The following is a 21,358-nucleotide window of genomic DNA, read 5'->3' on the forward strand; positions in this document are numbered from 1 at the left end:
GAGTAAAAATCTATAGGAAGGTCCAGGATAAATGGTGAGAGTTTATCCTGTGGGTCTTTGCCAGTCTTATTATTGAAGAAGGAAAGAATTGATTCACTTTTAAACAAGCTGATTTCATGTTTTATTTTTCAGAATAAATGTTTCATTAGGTAGAGAGCAGATACAAAGCTGCAGTATAACCACTGGAGCAGTAAATACTTAAATATATACAGTTCAAGAATAGAGTTTATTTTCTTCTGAAATGAGTTTTATTAAGATCATATTCTGTAAATAAGCTCAGGACTTAAGAGAGTTCTGTTGTGAAAAGTACAACACTAAGAGTGATCTTAGTAAGGAGAGAAAGCAGTTTTGGTTTATACAGAATGCAGCACTTTGTATACTTTGTAGTCTCCATGTCATCATTAAATAACAAATATTATGGAAAAAATGAAAATAAAATATCAAGCTGAAGACTAAATTTCCATAGTAACATTTTATCACACTAATTAAGTTTAGATTCTATTTAAGGAAGTTTTAGTACTGAAAATTTGTTAGTGCATAAAAAAATTGAAAAATTTGTGTTGATTTTGTGACATTCTGGCCCATTCTTTAGATTAGCATTACCTCCCCCCCAAAACTATTTGCAGACTATTATTTGAAAAAGGATGATCTCTTCAAGGCATGTATTGGTAGTGAAGTTAAATAATCTTGTTTTTGCCATTTATGAGGAATTATAAAGGAAGATTTAAGGGTTATTTAAAGATACTTTATATTTTTAAAATAGTTCAAATAGAAAAACATAGGGAAAAAAATAAAATACCTTGCACCCGGCTTTAACCAGTCTTTAATGTTTTTCTACATTTGTGTCAATTCTTACTGAAATCAGTTGCATTGATTAGAGAAATGCAGATTTAAACTCCAGTGAGATACCACTATATGTCTATTAGAATGGCCAAGATTAAACAAACAAAAGCTGCAATACAAACTGTTTGCAAGGATGCAGCGTAGATGGAGTTCTCACACTTTGCTGTTGGGAATGCAAAATCATACAGGCAGTAGGCACAGAATTTGGCAGTTTCTTGTAAAGTTAAATATATGCTTACCGTATGACCTAGCAATAAAGACCCTTAGATATTTACTCAAGTGGAATAAAAACCTACATTCACATGAAAATTGGTTCACAAATGCTTATAGCAGCTTTATTTATCACCCCAAACTGGAAAGAACCCACAGTCTTTCAATCAGCGAATGTATAAACAAAACTGTGGTACATCCAGGCAGTGCTCTCAGCAATACAAATATATGACTGCTGACACACACAGCAACGTGGATCAATCTTAAATGCGCTTTGCAAGTAAAAGAAGCCGACTCGAGAGGGCCTACTGTATCATTCCCTCTACCTGGTGTTCTGCTGTGTTTGTTTGTCAAACTCATAGAACTGTACATTACAAAAATGTAGATTTTACTGTATGTGAACTACACTTCAATAAGTGTGACTTTAAAATTTCCCCCATCTTTTAAGGATATAAGAAAAATATTTACAGAAAAAAGTGCTGTGATGCCAGGGATTCACTTCAGAATTATTAGGCAGTTGAACTACAGATGAAGTAAGATCGGCTGTGAATGAATGGCTGTTGGATTGGGGGATGAGTCCACAGTGTTCCTTTTACTGTTCTCTCTACTTTCATATGTGCTTGAAACGCCCTATAACAAACGTTTTTTAACGTTGCTAATCTGATGGATGTGGAATGGGATCTCACGTTTTAAATTTTTATTTTTCTGATTATAATGAGCTTTCGCATTTTTTCATATTGGCAACTCAGGTTTCCTCATCTGTGAGTTGCTTTTTTTTGTCCCATGCCCATTTTCCCATTAGGTTGTTTGTCTTTTACTTACCAGTGTTAGACCTTTATGTATTCTGGATACTAGTCCTTTGCCATGGACTAGTATGTGGGTTGCAAATCTCTTCTCCCAGTGTGTGGTTGGCATATTCTAATTAGTTTATGGTGGCTTTAGCTGTATGTAAGTTTCTAGTTTTTATGTAGATGGATTTATCAATGTATTTATTTGTGTTTTGTGCTATTATCTTGTTTCAGAAATGCTTCCACAGAAATATTTTCATATTCATTTGTTTTTCACATTTCTGTCTCTGATCCTTCTGGAATTTATCTTTGTGTATAGTGTGATGTAGGAATCCAGTGTTTTTTTCCATATGGATGACCAATTGTCCTAACACTATCCTTTTCTTACAGTTCATCCCTGGGCTACCTGCTGATGTTGGTTCCCTTCCTGGGCTATGGTCCTGTTTGGCAGGAGGAATCCTAGCCCTACCTTCCTGCTCACAACTAGCAGTTGTTTCCCCTTCCCTTGAGTTTCTTTAGATAACTTAGGATTTACGATCTTTAGCTTTGCTTCCCCTCCAAGTTTGAAAATTGGTCATTTAAAATTCTTCCTCAGAAGTGTACTTTTGGAGGAGGGCAGAGAGAAGAGCAGACTACTGCTGATTTTACATGTTGGGCTGCCCTGGAATGAGCTGTTTACATCGTTCTTTTGTTATTTATTAAAGCATTAATTATACGTATATGCTGCATAAAAATCTTATGAGCTTTGTTTTAATGGATTTTGTTAGAGAATATAAACCTTTTATTGTATTCTATTTTAATTTGGATTAAGAAACCCTGGACCTTGGGTTGTCTAAATTTCTACAACAAAATTTCATCCTTTTCTGTAGCCAAACTAGATCATAATACATTCCTTGTTCATGTCATATTCCTCTACTCCTCTGCACATTTGTATTTGCTGTCCTCACTTTCTAGAATGACTTTTTCTCCCTTCTCTGCTTCATGTTATCTTCCTCACTAGTATGTGAGTTCTCACAGTCATATTTATCTTTTAATCCCATTTACCTTGCACTGTTCTTACAGTGTAGTAGGAGCCCCTGTAAATGTTTGTGAATGATCCTGCATTCACTGTGGTATTCTTCATGTATCAGACTTTTAAATTTCTCTGTAATTTTATTTAGCATTTGGTCAATCTTAAGTTTACCAATTAAATATGTGTGTGTTGTTATTAGTCAGGTCCTACCATGTGTACTCAACCTATTTGTCTCAAATTTGCTAAATCCACCAAGATTCTTATGAAAATAGTTTTTGTTCCTATTGCTGTATATGTAAATTTTCTGACCATCTCTTTGGTGCAGGCTACTTGGGATCCTTTTATTATTATTATTTTTTAACCAAGGCCCTTTGCCCTGAATAGAGCCTTTTCTTACCAGTGTTCAGCTCTGGTTCTCCTTCTTAACCTGGTTATAGTTCATAGAAAATTCTGATTATAGCTTGCTTATTGTAGCTCTTTAACGTTGTACTCTTAATTTGAAAAGGCTTTCTTTTTATTTTTATTCCTACTGATGGAGCATTTGAGGAGGGCATGCCTGAGAAATGTGGTTGGTGCAGAGAACATCCTTTCCAAACTGACAAAGAATTAACGTACCACTGCTTTTTTTTTTCTTTTTGTAAATAAATGTTTTCGGATTGATTTAGTCATTTTATACAGAAAACTTACAGTAGGCCCCATAAATTAAAGTGAAGGAAAGCTTTGTTATTTCTTAGAAGCTGAAAGCTTTCCTTTTTGCATTTGGTCTTTTGTCACACACATTTTTTAATAATGGAAGAGAGAGAACTGAGAAATAGGGCTCTGAATTGTGACCCTTCTCTTTTTTTAAAAGCTTTGCCACGTTGTCTTGATTCTGCTTTTAATGTCACATAGTATTGTCTAAGCTGTACTGAAATAGCAAGAGGTGGCATTATACCTAGCTCAGCTGGTTCACCGCCCTGTTATAATTACTACTACTTGTGAAATCTAAAACTTAAAAGTTTAAAAAGATGCCTGTGGTGCTGATATAACATGGCTGAAGTGCCACTAGGAATGAATGCAACGGAAGTGCTGTATTTAATACTTCAGGAACTAGATCAGAAATTAATGTCAACTGTGAACAGTGTGGATATACTTGGTTTGATAAGGAGTATAGTTTAATTCAGCCATACTTATTTCTTGATCAAAACTAAATTCAGTCATTTGTAGAATCGTTGTTACAACTGTAAATCTTTGGGTGGGGTGGATAAATGTAAATGAATGAAGGGTTTTTATAAATCTTGTCTTACTTATATGCCTGAGAAACCAATGACCACGTCAAACTTACGTGCCCCTTAGGAGATCAAAAGCAAACAGGGTCTGAGAGAAGGTACTTATATAAATTTGTGTACTAACTTCATAAGTTAGAAACTTAGAAAGGATTTTCTAAATTACCAAGGAAAAGATCAAGAGATACTATATAAAAGTGGAAAACTTTGGTATGCCCAATAAAATCCATAACCAAACTAGAAAAAATTTAAAATGGAGTAGAAGTCGTTTCTAAATCAGATATAAAAACCCAGAAACCCAGAATTGATAACGTTTGCCACATTAAAAAAATCAAAATTTTCTGCATGGAGAAAATACCATAAAGTTTTTTTAAAAAAAGGAGAAAAAAAAATGACAAACCAAAAAAAATTCAAGTCAAGACAAAGTGTTCATTTCTTGGATTATGTAAAGAATGTCTACAATTCAATTAATAAATTATAACTCAACTTAAAATGGGCAAAAGATATAAAAAGATTATCCACAGAAATGGAAACTATGTATGTGTATAATTTAGATAAAATATATCATGTATGCATATCTGCTTGTTTATATAGAGGCTTTACCAGACCTTGGTTTCAGTGGTTGCTCAGGGAGGGGAACTGGGTGGCTGAAAGAGAGAAGAGGACTTACTCTTTTTTTTTTTTTTTTTTTTAATTTACCATTTAAAAAAATTGGTTTTAAATGAGTGTTACCCTAGATAAGCACAACCCAACAGAAATATCTGTGATGATGGAAATCCTTACTGTCCAATATGGTAGCAATAGTCACATGTGCCTATGCCTGTTGAACTTTTGGAATGTGGTTAGTTTAACTGGGGAGCTGAATTTTTAATCTCCTTAGATTTATTTATTTATTTATTTATTTAAATTGAAGTATAGTTGCTGTACAATATTATATGTTACAGGTGTACAATATAGTGATTCACAATTTTTTAAAGGTTATACTCCATTTATAGTTATTATAAAATACTAGCTGTGTTCTCTGTGTTGTACAGTATATACTTGTAGCTTATTTTATACCTAATAGTTTGTACCTCCCACTCCCCAACTGCTGTATAGCCCCCTCCCCGCTTCCCACTGGTAACCACTAGTTTGTTCTCTGTATCTGTGAGTCTGCTTGTTTTTTGTTATATTCACTAGTTTGTTGTATTTTTTAGATTCCACGTGTAAGTGATATCGTACAGTGTTTGTCTTTCTCTGTCTGACTTTATTTCACTTAGCATAATACCCTCCAAGTCCATCCTTGTTGCTGCAAATGGCAAAATTTCACTCTTTTGTGGCTGAGTAATATTCCATTGTATATATATATACCACATCCTCTTTAGCCATTCATCTTTTGATGGACACTTAGGTTGCTTCCATATCTTGGCAATTGTAAATAATGCTGCTATGAACATTGGGGTGCATGTTTCTTTTTGAATTAGTGTTTTTGTTTTTGTTTTTTTCGGATATACACCCAAGAGTAGAATTACTGGGTCATATGGTAGTTCTATTTTTAGTGTTTTGAGGAACCTCCATACTGTTTTCTACAGTGGCTGCACCAATTTACATTCCCACCAAGTGTACAAGGGTTCCCTTTTCTCCACATCTCACCAACATTTGTTATTTGTGTTCTTTTTGATGATAGTCATTCTGACAGGTGTGAGGTGATATCTCATAGTGGTTTTGATTTGCGTTTCCCTGACGATTAGTGGTGTTGAGCCTCTTTTCATGTGCCTGTTGGCCCTCTGCATTTCAAAGAGGACCTACTCTTTACTTTGAAATATTGTTTAATATTTAGAGTATCTATTTAATAGATAGATACTCTAAAAATATGCATGTGTATTTTTTATTTTCCATTACATATTAAATAGGTACTCTAAAAATATGCATATGTGTATTTACTTTTTATGTTAAAAGTAGAGATACGGAAAGGTTTCCCAGGGAGGTAAGATTGCTTCCAGGCTGAGTCCTGAGGAAAAGTAAATTAAGGTAGATCAGCAAAACTTTGTCACGCAAGATCTTCTTTGCTGTGTGCAGGATCTTTTTTAGTTGCGCATGCAGGATCTTTTAGTTGCGCATGCAGGATCTTTTAGTTGCAGCATGCAGGCTCCTCTGGTTGCAGCATGTGGGCTTCTAGTTGCAGCACGTGGGATCTATTTCCCTGACCAGGCTTCAAACCCGGGCCCCTTGCATTGGGAGCGCGGAGCCTCAACCACTGGAGCACCAGGGAAGTCCCAGGGCCAGTTGTGTTTTTTAGATAAAAACGATCTTCTCACAGTAGTGTAGAGAAGAGGTAGGGTGGGCAAGAAGATACTTTAGGAGGCTAGTTAGTAAATCAAGAAAATGGTGGCTTGTACTAGGATAAAAAGAAATGGATTGATTGAAGAGATATTTAAAGCTAAAATCAGTAATTAGTGGCAGATTAGAAATGGGAGTAGGAGAGAGCAGTGTGAAGGGAAACTTCCAGGTTTCTGGCTAATGCAGCTCAACTGAAGGTAGCATCCTTCACTGTGGTTAGGGGACTCCAGAGAAGAGCCAGCCTGTCAGCTGGGTGTGTGTGATGACCGCGGCTCTAGTTCTGAACAGTTGGAATTTGAGGTGTCTTTGAGACACTCAAGCAGAGATGTCAGTTCCACATGTCCTCTTTACTGTTTAACAGCCTCTGGTTCTTTGAAGGTCAGAGAGAGGTCTGCACTGAGATATGATTTGGGAATCATAGGCATTTAAATAGTAATTGAGACTGTGGATATGGTGAGGATAGCCTGGGGAGGGGATAAAAAAAATGAACAATGGCAAGAGGAGGTTGAGGAGAATAAGATAGCAAAGGAGGTGGCAGAGAAGGAGCTGTCAGGGGTAGGAAGAAAGCTAGGAGAGTGTGGGGTCATAGAAGCCAAGGCAATCGTGTTTCAAAAGGAAAAAGGGGTCAGCTATGGTGAATACTGCTGAGACATTGAGTAAGAGTAAAATTTTTTAAATTAGTTAATTAGTATGTTGTTAAATGAGAACATGTAGAGTTTTGAAAATGGTATGGCAGTTGGACAGGGAAATCTGGATAGATAATTGAACTCTTAAAAAGTAAATTATGTTTGCTTTAATCCATGTATTAATTAAATTCTTTGGGTTGTAAATAACAGAAACCCAGCTCAGTTTCCTTTAAACAAAATCACTTATTGCCTCGTAGAACTGTAATGTCCAAGGATAGGAGTGGTCCCTGGGACCACTGAATCCAGGGGCTCAAACAGTATCATTAGCTATGTGTCTCTGTATCTCTGTCTTTGTCTCTCAGCTTTGCTTTCCTCTAAGGGAGGATCTCTCCTCGTGGTCCCTGGCAACTTCAGGCTTTTTTTATCCTTACAATCCTAATGGAAAGAGTGTTCCTCCTTCCCAGTTTTAGCAACAATCTCAGGACTTACTTGGATTTTTCTAATTTATATCACATGCTTATCCATAAACTAATCACCTTGGTCAGAAGCAATTAGATATGCTGACAGGCAAGGCCTGAGTCACCTCCTCTCCCCTGGATCTGGGCCAGGTAAGAAAGTAGTCCTGTTTGAATCACATGGGCTGTGAATAAGGGAGGGGTGATTTCCCAAAGGAAAATCAAGATGTGTTCCCAGAAGAAGGAAGAATGTGTGCTGGGCAGGTATAAAACAACAGACATCTATTTCAACTGTAAAATAAGCCTTTGGCTCAATATATTTGAGTACCCGCTTCTGCAGTGTACTTTGTAGGCAATCTTTTGGCCTAAAGGATGGCTGGATCTCTCTGTTACTGTAACTTATAGAAAGAGCCCCTGGGTCTGATTCTTATGGCTAGAGAAAGGTAATTATTCTTGCTGCATGTACTGCTACCAGTTTGGGAAGCTGAATAATAACTAATCTTCAACAAGTACTTGAAAAGATGCTCAACATCACCAGTCATTAGAGAAATGCAAATCAAAACCACAGGAGATATCACCTCACATAAGTTAGGATGACTACTATAAAACAACAAAAACAGAAAATACTAAATGTTTATGAGGATTTGGAGAAATTGGAACCCTTGTGCACTGTTAGTGGAGTTGTAAAATAGTGTAACTGCTATGGAAACTCTTATGAACTCTTACGTGTCTGGCTTTTTTCACTTCGTATGTTTTTGAGATTCACCCATGTTACGGTAGCTCATTATCTCTTATTGCAGAGTTGTATTCCAGCTTACGAATGTTCCACAAGTTATTTATCCAGTTACATGCTCCTGGACATTTGAGTTGTTTCTAGTTTGAGGCTTTTCTGATTAAAGCTATTATGAACATTAGTGTACAAGTTTTTTTTTTTTTTAAGTGTATAAATTTTTGGGTAGACATGTATTTCCATTTTCCCTGAGCAAATTCCTAAGAGTGAAATTGCTGGATAGTATGGTAGGTATGTTTTTAACTTCATAAGAAACTGCCAAGACTTCCTTGGTGGTGCAGTGTTTAAGAATCTGCGTGCCAACACAGGGGACATGGGTTCGAGCCCTGGTCCGGGAAGATCCCACATGCCACGGAGCAACTAAGCCCATGCACCACAACTACTGAGCCTGTGCTCTAGAGCCCACGAGCCACAACTACTGAAGCCTGCGTGCCTAGAGCCCGTGCTCTGCAACAAGAGAAGCCACCACAACGAGAAGCCCACACGCCGCAATGGAGTAGCCCCTGCTCACCACAACTAGAGAAAGCCTGCACGCAGCAACAAAGAGCCAATGCCGCCAAAAATAAATAAATAAATAAATTTATAAAAAAAGAAACTGCCAAACTGTTTTCCAAAGTAGTTGTACCGTTTTAAACTGACCAACAATGCGTGAGTATTCCAGTTGCTTCATATCCTAGGCAACACTTGGTATTGATAGTCTTCTTAATTTTAGCCAATCTATTGAGTTTGTAATGGTATCTCATTGTGATTTTAATTTACATTTCTCTGATAATGAATGTTGAGTATCTTTTAATGTGTTTATTAGCCATTAATATATCCTCCTTTGTGAAATATCTCTTTTGCTTATTGAGTTGTCTGTCAGAGGTTTTTAAAAAATACATATTCTAAACTTAAGACCTTTGTCTGATGTATGTACTGTGAACATTTTCTCCCAAACTGCGGCTTACTTTTTCATCTTCTTAACATCGTCTTTGGAAGAGCTTAAAGATTTAAAATTGTCAGAAGTTCTATTTATGAAATGTTTTCTTTATGGTTCATACTTTTTGTGTCCTATATAAGAAATCTTTGCCTACCCCAAGGTTGCCAAGATTCTCTGATTTTAGAAGTTTTATAGTTGTAGCTAGTATGTTTAGGTCTATGATTTATTTTCAGTTAATTTTTGTATATGGTGTGAGGTAAGGGTCAAGGTTTTTTTTTTTCCCCACATGAATAATTCAGTTGTCTCAGCACCATTTGTTGAAGAGACTATACTTTCTTCATTGAATTATTGTAGCACTTTTATTGAAATCAATTGCCTATGTATGTGAGAGTCTGTTTCTGGAGTCTCTTATGTGACATGGATCTATATGCCTATTCTTATGCCAAAACCATACTGTCTTGATTACCCTAATTTTATAATGCTCTTGAAACTGGTGGTATAAGTCTTCCAATTCTGCCATTTTCAAGCTTATTTTGGTTATTCTAGGTCCTTTGCATTTCCATATGAATTTTAGAATCAGATCTGCAAATTTCTACGAGATTTTAATTGGGATGTCCTTAAATCTGTATGTCAACTTGGAGAGAATTAAATCTTAACAGTATCATAATCCAGTCTATGAATATGTATATCCCTCCCTTTGTTTAGGGCTCACTTCATTTGTTACCATTTTATCAAGTATCACAGTCTTGCACTACCTGCTTTCCATTGTCTGACAACAGTTGTTTCCAGTAGTTTGTCCAGGTTTCTAGTTGTTTATGACAGAAGTATAATTTTTGACCCTCTTATTCCTTCTTGGCCAGAAATGGCATTATAGCTTTTGAACTCCTCAAATCTCCCCATAAAAATAGATGAAATAGGAATGCAAAGCCCAAGACCCATGGATAACATCTACAACAAAACTAGAAGACTAGGCATGTCTTTGACCCTCTGAATACGAGTGGGTGAGGCTAAATCACTGACAGCTGAAGACCTGTGTGATCTCATCATCTGCACAGGAAGAAACAGAGAGGCAGCTGAGATTCTGATACCTTGAGATTACTAAAGGCATGTCAGAACTCAGGAGTCAACTTGAAAAGGTTCTCACTAGCGAAAGAGAGACAATTTCAGGATCAATAACTGCAGTGGATTGAAACAGCAAATATATTTAAATTTGTGAGTTTCAAATGATACTTCAAAAAAAACAAACTCCTCATTGTCATCGTTGGAATGTACTAGGGAACCACCTCATTATTTTGAAAGCTGGCAAATAAAGGAAGCAAGCATTTATCCTGCCTTTCCTATTTTTACCTAGGGTAACAAAGTATAATAGTTGATGAAGCAGTGTTTCTCTGTAGATGTATTTCAGCTCATAAATGAAGAATGAATGAAAAAACTAACACATCGTTTTGCAACCACTGATGAAATTAAATGAGTCTAGGCAGTGATGATCAATGGCTGCTAACTTCACGAAAAAAGGACAAGAAGACATTCCTGTGGAATCACACACCACCACATAGGAAGTAGGTACAAAATCTGGGGGAAAAAATCAAACCTGAACTGATCAAGCTTCTTGATCTCTGATTACCAGTCTATAGGAATTACAAGAGAAAGAGGTACCTAGTAAAAAAACAGTAAGGATACAATAACAAAATTTAGCGAGGATAACTCTACAGTAGGGGTCGGCAGAGTATGGCCCATGGGACAGATCTGACCCATTGCCTGTTTTTTTGTGGCCTGTGAGCTAAGAATAGTTTTTAAATTTTTAAATGGTTGGAAAAAAACTAAAAGAATAATATTGTGCAAGATGTGAAAATGATATGAAATTCAAATTCCAGTGTCCACAAATAAAGTTTTGTTGGAACACAGTCATGCTCATTTGCTTATGGCTGCTCTCGTGCTACAGGGGCAGAGTTGAGTAGTTGTAACAGAGACTATAGAGTCTGCAAAGCCTAAAATATTTACTCACTGGCCTTTTACAGTAAAAAACAAAACAAAACAAAAAACCTGCCAGTCCTTCATCTAGAGGACTAATGACCCAGTTTCTTCAACCGAAAAAAAAAAGAGGGGCGGAAAGAGATGAAAGGAAGAACCAGTAGTTTAAAAGAGACTTACAAGACATATTACTTGTCGTAATATGTGGATCTTATTTGGCTCCCTATTCAAAAAAATGAAGCAACATAAAATAAAATCAGGAATGTGAACAGGCAAAGATATTTGATGATATTAAAGAATTGTGAAATAAGATTGGCTATATTATGAAAATTGTGACTGGAAGATGGATGCATGGTAGTTCATCGTACTGTTTTACTGTTTTCTCTATGTCATATATGTTTGAAAATCTACATTGCAGAGTTAAAAATAAATAAATTATTTCAAAATAAAAGTTTCTTAAAAATCAGTTCAGGGGTCATTTCCTCTGGGCCTTGTAATCTAATGCCTCTTTTCTGTGCTTCTGCAGAAACATGGAACTTGCCACATTGATTGTTACTGCTAAATGGTTATTTGTTTGATTCCCCCAGACTATCAGTCCCTGAGCAGGGGGGCCATGTGTTATTTGACTTTGAGTCATAGAATCTGGCACATAACCTGGTACATATTAGATCCTCAATAAATATTTTTGGAACAAATTGTGACTTTTCACAGCATATTGTGATTTCTAGATGTTAAACATTCTAAAACATAGTAATCTTTATTTTGTTGACATTATTTTTTAATTTTTATTTATCTTATGCCTTCTGAACAGCCTGTATTTCAGCATGAAGCCAAATTATTTATATAGCTCTTTCAAATCAGGAAAAATATAACTCTAAAATGAAGCAAGTTATTGAATGGACATGTTCGTTTGAGCTGAGACAGGGTGTTGTTTATCTTTATGCTAAGTGTGGTGAGGTTCCTTCCAAGTAAGACAGTTATTTCTTCTCCAAGCACAATATTGCGTGTTTCTGAGTGTAGCAGAAATATCCATATTCAAATCTAAGGTCAAAATCTAATCCTCAAACCAACTATAAATTATTTTTTATTATCTACCTTTTTGTTCTTTATTTGCTTAATAAACAAGTTATGATTGTTGACATTTTAAGTTTAAGAAATCCAATGCTTTGCTCACTTTCTTTTTTCTGCACGTTGTTACCTTCATATTCTGCAGGAGCACCTTTATCATGGATGTTTTCTTTCCTGTTTTCATTGTAATTTGAACCTCACAAACCCTGAGCTCCAGGGAAAGTGAGTTAGAAACACAACCCAGAAGCTTAAACCAGGATCTACTTTTCAAATAAATCACCTGGCACCTAAATGCCTCACATTCATGGAGAAGCCTTTTTGGTACCCTGGGCTTGGGGACTCGGATTGTGGATTGCCAAATGGTTAGCCATCAAGTTATTTTTGTAACCGTATTCTCCTATGCTGTTTTCCTCGCAGTCAGAGTATTTGTAGCAGATGTAAGCATTTTTTCATTGTTATTTCCATAAAAGTAAAATGCTGTGTTTTCTTCAAGGCAATTATGATCATATCTAGCATGGTTTTAAAGCTAATTTACCTAGCTAAATGCCAATGACCGCTACGATACCCTCTTGGCTTGCTTGCTCAAACTAGTAGATGAAGTCAGACCTGAGAGGTATCTAAAGCACTAAAGAAACTGGCTCAATGATAGAATCAACAGCAAGGGAAACAGGTTTGGTTAGAGTGAGAACACAGGTAGCTTTTTCCACCAGGCTTGGACATTAGATTGTCGATTGTCTGCATCTAAGCTCTGCAATCGTTTATTTAGGTCCTCTTCTCTCTTATTTTGATGGCTTCCTTTTGCTTTATCTTTATGGTAACTCTTACTTACAACAACAGAGGGCAAGGAGAACATGGATAACTAAAATCTGGAAATGAAGGTCATAATTTATAATACTTGGAAGTCAAAGCCTGAGGCTCTCTTTACATAAAAGTGCGGTGTGGCGCCCCACCTTGGAGTCATGTGGCATTCTGGCCACTGCACCTCAGGGAGACTGTGCAGAGCTGGACAGCATGAGGGGATGGGTCCAAGTATGACTGGAGGAAATGGGGGTGTGAGAGATTGGCATTCTTTTTTTGTTCAACAGACATGCAAGATACAAAGATGAATGAAACACAGTTCTTGCTCTCATGGAGTTTGCAATAAAGTGGGAACTAGAAAAGGAGGGATAGAAAGACAGACGTGTACATAGATATTACAGTGCACAGGAGGAGCCATGAAGTGGCTCACCTCAGAGGCGCTGCCGGGGAGCAAGGCCGCACCCATTCCCGCACAGCCACTGCAGAGTCCTGAGCTGAGGGGCTGCGGGAGCTGACCTAGCAGCCTTTGCTGAATATTGTGATAGTTGCTGAGGATTCAGGGGGTAATAAGACACATTCTAGAACCTGCCTTGCCCTGCCTAGGGATTCTTATTCTTCTCAGGGACAAAGAAATGTAACTAGTTACAATACAGCATGATAAGTACAATAAGATCCTGAGAGGGCATAGAATTCTGAGAGGTCAGCCAGCTTTGCCTTGTGGGGAACGGTTGAGATAAAGCAGGGTTTTCAAAGATCAGTGAAAAAGGAAGGCCATTTTAGGAACAAGCTATACAACGAAATCAAGGTGTGAGGAGCAGCCAGACGCAGCAGTGAGAGTGTAAGTGGAGAGGATGGTGAGATGGAAAAAGCTGGGGATTGGATCTCTAAGGCCTGGGGATTGATTGGTATTGAGGGAGAAGTGAGGAAAGGAGTCCACCAGGATACCAGGTTGATCACTTGGGGTGACTGGTGAATGATGCCATTCACGGGAGTGGCAGTGTGTGGGAATGGCAATGTGTGTGGAGAAGAACTGTCCCAATCTGGGCGAGTTTACATGGAGGGATCTGTGAGCTAGCCAAGTGGAGATGTCTCATAAGACACAAAGTGGACTAGAGGTAGGAAGAGGTGAGGCCAGGCCAGGGCCAAGAACTGCTCATTTCTCTTCTAATGAACTTTTTATTCTAGAATAGCTTTGGATTTACAGAAAAGTTGTAAAGATAGTACAGAGTTCCCATAGACTTATCATTTATTTAGGTCCTGCTTTCACCTCTTCCTTGAGTTTATGCCATATTGGAATGGGAATCCTTGTTTGCCTAAACATTCCCACATGCATGCATATGGGGTTTAATGTGGTTCAAAAATCAAAACAATATAAAAAGATATATAGTAAAAAATTTTACTTCAACCCCTGCCCCATCTGCACTGTTCATTCCCACTCCCTACAGATAACTGTTTTTATTAGTCTCTTGTGTACTAATCCTTCCAGTTTTTAAAATGTAAATACAAGCAAATAATAAGAATATACATTGTATGTTTTCTCCCTTTCTTATACAGAGGTACCACATCATGGACATTGTTCTGCAGCTTGCTTTTCTGCTGAACAGTATATCTTACAGATCAATACATATAGACCTGCACTGTCCGGGAAGGGAGCTACAGGCCATATGTGGCTACTGAGCACTTGAAATATGGTTGGTGCAACTGAAAAACAGAATTAAAAAAAATTTTTTTAAACATCTTTATTGGAGTATAATTGCTTTACAATGGTGTGTTAGTTTCTGCTTTATAACAAAGTGAATCAGCTATAAATATACATATTTCCCCATATCCCCTCCCTCTTGAGCCTCCCTCCCACCCTCCCTATCCCACCCCTCTAGGTGGTCACAGAGCACGGAGCTGATCTCCCTGTGCTATGTGGCTGCTTCCCACTAGCTATCAATTTTACATTTGGTAGTGTATATATGTCCATGCCACTCTCTCACTTCGTCCCAGCTTACCCTTCCCCCTCCCCGTGTCCTCAAGTCCATTCTCAACGTCTGCATCTTTATTCTGGTCCTGCCCCTAGGTTTTTTTTTTTTAGATTCCATGTATATGTGTTAGCATACAGTATTTGTTTTTCTCTTTCTGACTTACTTCACTCTGTATGACAGACTCTAGGTCCATCCACCTCACTACAAATAACTCAGTTTTGTTTCTTTTTATGACTGAGTAATATTCCACTGTATGTGTGCCACATCTTCTTTATCCATTCATCTGTCAGTGGACACTTAGGTTGCTTCCATGTCCTGGCTATTGTAACTAGAGCTGCAATGAACATTGTGGTACATGACTCTTTCTGAATTATGGTTTTCTCAGGTTATATGCCCAGTAGTGGGATTGCTGGGTCGTATGGTAGTTCTATTTTTAGTTTTTTAAGGAACCTCCATACTGTTCTCCATAGTGGCTGTATCAATTTACATTCCCACCAACAGTGCAAGAGGGTTCCCTTTTCTCCACACCCTCTCCAGCATTTATTGTTTGTAGATTTTTTGATGATGGCCATTCTGACTGGTGTGAGGTGATACCTCATTGTAGTTTTGATTTGCATTTCTCTAATGATTAGTGATGTTGAGCCTCCTTTCATATGTTTGTTGGCAATCTGTATATTTTCTTTGGAGAAATGTCTATTTAGGTCTTCTGCCCATTTTTGGATTGGGTTGTTTGTTGTTTTGATATTGAGCTGCATGAGCTGGTTGTAAATTTTGGAGATTAATCCTTTGTCAGTTGCTTCATTTGAAAATATTTTCTCCCATTCTGAGGATTGTCTTTTCATCTTGTTTATGGTTTCCTTTGCTGTGCAAAAGCTTTTAAGTTTCGTTAGGTCCCACTTGTTTATTTTTGTTTTTATTTCCATTTCTCTAGGAGGTGGGTCAAAAAGGATCTTGCTGTGATTTATGTCAAAGAGTATTCTTCCTGTGTTTTCCTCTAAGAGTTTTATAGTGTCTGGCCTTACATTTATGTCTTTAATCCATTTTGAGTTTATTTTTGTGTATGGTATTAGGGAGTGTTCTAATTTCATTCTTTTACATGTAGCTGTCCCGTTTTCCCAGCACCACTTATTGAAGAGGCTGTCTTTTCTCCATTGTATATTCTTGCCTCCTTTATCAAAAATAAGGTGACCATAGGTGCATGGGTTTATCTCTGGGCTTTCTATCCTGTTCCATTGATCTATATTTCTGTTTTTGTGCCAATACCATACTGTCTTGATTACTGTAGCTTTGTAGTATAGTCTGAAGTCCGGGAGCCAAAAACAATTTTAAATTTTATTTAATTTACATTTAGGTTTATAAATGGAAGCACTGTAAAATATTTTCCCATTAAACTCAAGTCTGTTGTTTTGGTAGGATTGCATTTCACTTTAACCATTTAAAATACAGCATCTAAATTGAAATGTGGTATAAGTGTGAATCGTGCACTGGATTTCAAAGACTTAGTACAAAAAAAACTATCTTAATAATGTTTTACAATGTTTGCATGTTGAAATAATGATGTTTTTGATATATAAAGTAATAAAATTTTACCAATTTCTTTTTGCTTTTAAAATGTGGCTACTATTAAAATTACATATGTGGCTCAAACTGTAATTTCTACTGGACATCACTGTTACAGAGCTGTTATTTTATTTTACAGTTGTATAGTATTCCATTGCATAGAGTGTCATACTTTATTTAACCAGTCCACTGTTGATGTATACTTATTTCCAATCTTTTACCATTAAAAATACAGAAATGCTTAACCTTGTTCATGCATCACTTCATATGTGTGCAGGTTGATCTGTGAAGTGAATCTCCCGTATTGAGGTTGCTGGGTTAAAGAGTAAAAGCATTCATAATTTTGATATCACCATATTGCCCTCCATAAGAGTTGTACCAGTTTGCACTCCTACTAGCAATGTGTGTATGTGCACTAGTTTCCCCACATACTGCCATTTTAAACCACAGTATCTACATGTTGGAGATGTAATAAGGAACATGTTTCTTTTTGCTAATTCTGAGAGTTTTAAGAAGAAATCACAAATGGTTTGCCTAATTTATTTTTTCATTAAACCTCCTATTGATGATTAAACTCTTAGAATCAACATTTTAGAATGGACTCATTTTTTTTTTCCTTTTGTTACTGAAAAGTGTGAAAGAATTAACCCAGTTTTCCTGGACTACAAATTTCTTTGGAAGTTGTAGCTTTTGTCATATTCAGATCCAGGAAGAGAGATTTTGTGAGAGTTCAAAAAACTTTTTCTTTTTTAAAGAGCTGTAGACTTCTCACATCCCTCCAGCAGCCTCCCCTGGCTGTGGTGGACTAACAGTACAAGGCAGATGCAGTTGCATGGTTTTGCATACTGTCTGTTTATCAGTTCCCTGGATGAGTTCTACTAAATCGTAAACACATTCTAACTTAATGGGCTGCGTAACCGAGGAAATCTACTGACAACGTAACTGAGCTTATAAGTAGCCATAATCATTAGACAGTCCACTCCATTTACTTTATTAGTAAACTACACCTTTAGGATCCAGCAGTTGTCCCTCTTTTGAGACTTGTGTGCCCTCTACTGCCCTCTTTGCCTTTTTTGTTTTTTCAGGTTGAAATGAAGAACTAAGCATTCAGCATCCAAAACCAAATTGCTTCAATTTTCCATTCATAGGAATCTGAAAATAAGATTCTCATGAAGAGAAATCTAACTATATAGTTGGGAATATGGCAGATAACTTAATGAGTATAATGGAAACTCTTGGCTTCCAGAGATTATAAACTCACATTTTGGCAAATCCTAGAGGCATAGAAATGTATCTTATAGCAAATATGACTATAGGCATTTACTATCTTTAATAGTTTATTGATTTTCAATATGAAAAGGTTAAGAAAAGGAATAAAAGCTGAGACTATTAATGATCGTGATGCAGGAAGAACACTAAGGACACTGGGACTCACTGGAAGGGTCATCCTTGGCAATTGGTAATATTGAGTCATTTCTATTGTGCTTAAGTTACAGAATAAATAAATAGACAACTTTCTAATAGGAAGCAGCTGCACCACAGCTATTCTTCATGTCCCTTTTTGCTTCTGTTGCTAATTTTGTTTAATTATTTTGTTTCAGGAAGGGTTTTCACTCATTGGTAGCAAGAACTGGTTGAAGATTGTAAGACGCATGGATTGTCTGTTGTTTGGAACAACGATAAAGGCAAGATGCTTTTTGGCCAACTGTTTTTAAGCAACTGATCATACCCTTCTCATCTGCTAAGTGTGTATGGGAGTGGGTGCAGGAGCTTCTCTTTGCAGGTGAAATGGTACTGGGAAGAACACTTTTAAGAAAGTTTTGCATTATGAGCAAAACATGAAACAAGGAGTGTTAAGAGGCAGAAGCATTGTTAGTAAGAGGATGTTGCTGAAGAGCCAGGGCTTTGATTGATCTGTCAGTACCTGTCTGACAGAGCTGTGCAACCATTTTCCATCCCCCAGCACAAAATGGGAGGAGGTGGATTTTTACATCATTGTTTGTCTTGCTATTTAGATGTTTAAAAGGTGTGCATTTTCAAATACTTCACTGAATATGTCTTTTCATTTTTTCTCTTTAATACTAAATAATAAAATTCCCTTTTATTTGCTTCCTAGCTGTATTAAATGTAAAGAATGATCCTCATCAAAGCAACATGAAGACTAATCACCTGGATTATTTTCTTTCAGAAATAACTATAAAAACCAATCTGTTAACATTCACTGACTAGATAATATTGAAATTTAGGTAAAATATCATAATTTTTAATGGGCTCATAGACTGAGAGTTGAAAGAGGTCTTCAAGAGCATCTAATAGGAGGGCCTTTATCAGTCCCTCCAAAGGATCCTCAGAGAATTCAGAAGGTCCATGAACTGCATGGATTTTCACTGACTTTTTAAAAATTATTATTAATTTATTTATTTTTGGCTGCATTGGGTCTTCGCTGCTGCACGCGGGCTTTCTCTAGTTGTGGAGAGTGGGGGCTACTCTTGGTTGCAGTGCGCGGACTTCTCATCGTGGTGGCTTCTCTTGTTGCAGAGCACGGGCTCTAGGCCCGCAGCTTCAGTAGATACGGCGTGCGGGCTCCGTAGTTGTGGTGCATGGGCTTAGTTGCTCCGCAGCATGTGGGATCTTCCCAGACCAGGGCTCAAACCTGTGTCCCCTGCATTGGCAGGCGGATTCCCAGCCACTGCGCCACCAGGGAAGTCCCTTCACTGACCTTTAACTGAAATTTATCATTTCCTTCAATTACGAATGTTGACATCAGACCACATTTGCACCAGTAGAAATCACATATCTTCATATCACGTTTCAGTTGTTTAAGATATCTTAAATGTCATTTATGCTCATCACTACCCCAGTATTATGGTGGTTGTTAGTCCTGCTGCTAGATCTTTTTATTGAGTACATTAATAAGGAAGCATGTATATTATTAGTTTACAAATTAGTGTTTTAATATTGTAATTAATTATTTCAGTATACTTGGTTTCTTTTGTACTCTTATATATTTTATGTGATTAAAAACATTGTTCTGAGAAGGGGTCCTCTGGCTTCACCAGACTGCTGAAGGGGTCTGGAGCACATACTCAAAACATTCAGGAGCCCCTGTTTTCATTTTACATATGAGGAAACTGAATTCAACATAAGACAATAGCCAACTAGCTATCAGAAAACTGGGCCACCCATTGGTCTTCTGACTTCCAGCCCAGGACTGTGTCATGCTGAATGAATGTAGGTGTCTTTTAAAAAGTTACACCATGCCATATGTCTGATATTTGAGTTTTAATTTTTTCCTGATTATGTTAAATTTTTAAATTAACTTTAAAGAGAAAAATAATAATTTGATTACTCAAAAATAATTAACATTTTGACATTTTTACTGGGCATATATATTGTATCCATTAGGAAAGTGTTCAGATGCATGTGATAGAAAATCCACGTATAATGGCCCCCCAAAATAGGGGGTTATTTTTTTGACTATATATGAAATCCAGAAGCAGGCAGTAGCTAGCAATTGGCTCAGCAACTCCACCCTGCTGAGGTCAACACCGTTGCAATTCCCTTGGCCTCTCCCTCACATTTCAAATGGCTACTACAGCTCTGTTATATTTCCATTCATAGGAGACCAGCTTCATCTGTTCCTTTTATAAGGAAGGCATAAGCTTTCCTGTAAGGCTCTCCACCTTAATTTTATTTAGTGAAGGGTTTTATTATTTAGTGAAAGTTACTCATGAAGAAATTAGAGGGTCTTACCACTTACTACAGAGAGAAAGAGCTTAATAATCAGAGACTGTAGAATCTTGGAGTTGGGAATGATCATAAATCAACATATCTCCAGAAATATACATGTAAGCTAAACTAATGTAAATGTGGTTAAAAAGCTTTCTGCTTAGACATTCTAGATGCCTCCTAAAATAAATGGGATAAGTACAAAAAATTAATCAATTCCCTAAGCAATTTGTATACTTTTATTATACCCAGATTAATCTTTTCTTGTGGTTCTTATTAGTCATCATCGTATTGCTAGCATAAGGGAATGCAATTTTGTATTAAATATTTAAAAATCTGTATATGAAGTATATGATATATACACAAATATCACATATAAAATTATATAACTACACAAAATACATGTTTTTTCTATATAACATATATACATGCATTTTATATGTAATCTCTATACATAGAGTGTCTAAAGATTTTGAAGAGGAAAATTTCTAGGAAAGTAATTTTATAATCTGCAAACAGTGGTAATTTACTTCCCATAGTTTGTACTTACTATTTTTCTCACCTTACTGAATTATCTAGACCTTCCAGAACACTGTAATTAGACAATTATACAGCCATCCTTGACATCTGGTTACTGACTTGAATGGGAACCAGACATTAAGAATATTTCTGGCTGTTGATTGGATATTCTTTACCATGTTAGGGAGATAGTCTTTCAGATATAGTTTATTTACTAATACTTTTATCAGGATTACAAATTAAATTTTAACAACTATCAAGATCATGATGTTTCATTTTTTTTAATCCTTTGATCTATTGATATATTAATACTGAGCCAACAGATTCTTCTTTTTGCCTTACCTGGCAAAGGGTGCACAACTTTAGTGCTTTTTGCCTTGGATAACTTTTAGTTAACCAAGTATTACATAACAAACATTCTTGTTTAAATTGACAAATAGAAGTATTTTGAAATAAAACTTTCATTCCTTTGAGAGAAATTTAAAACTTAAATTCAGGGGGCAATAAAGATTATAC

At 36.6% G+C, this 21,358-nt stretch overlaps 1 protein-coding gene across 1 annotated transcript in view; it reads left to right on the forward strand.

The window, feature by feature from the left end:
- The window catches only part of REC114 (REC114 meiotic recombination protein), a gene marked incomplete at its 5' end in the record, with an annotated part of 111,773 nt that overhangs the window by 65,307 nt on the left and 25,108 nt on the right, over positions 1 to 21,358 (forward strand). The window contains one exon of the mRNA XM_082444403.1: positions 18,196 to 18,279. Coding sequence (XP_082300529.1) covers positions 18,196 to 18,279 — 84 coding nt within the window. The remainder of the gene's footprint in view (positions 1 to 18,195; positions 18,280 to 21,358) is intronic.

This window comes from Balaenoptera physalus, assembly GCF_965194825.1.
Source record: "Balaenoptera physalus genome assembly, chromosome: 2".
In the NCBI taxonomy this organism is placed as follows: Eukaryota; Metazoa; Chordata; class Mammalia; order Artiodactyla; family Balaenopteridae; genus Balaenoptera; species Balaenoptera physalus.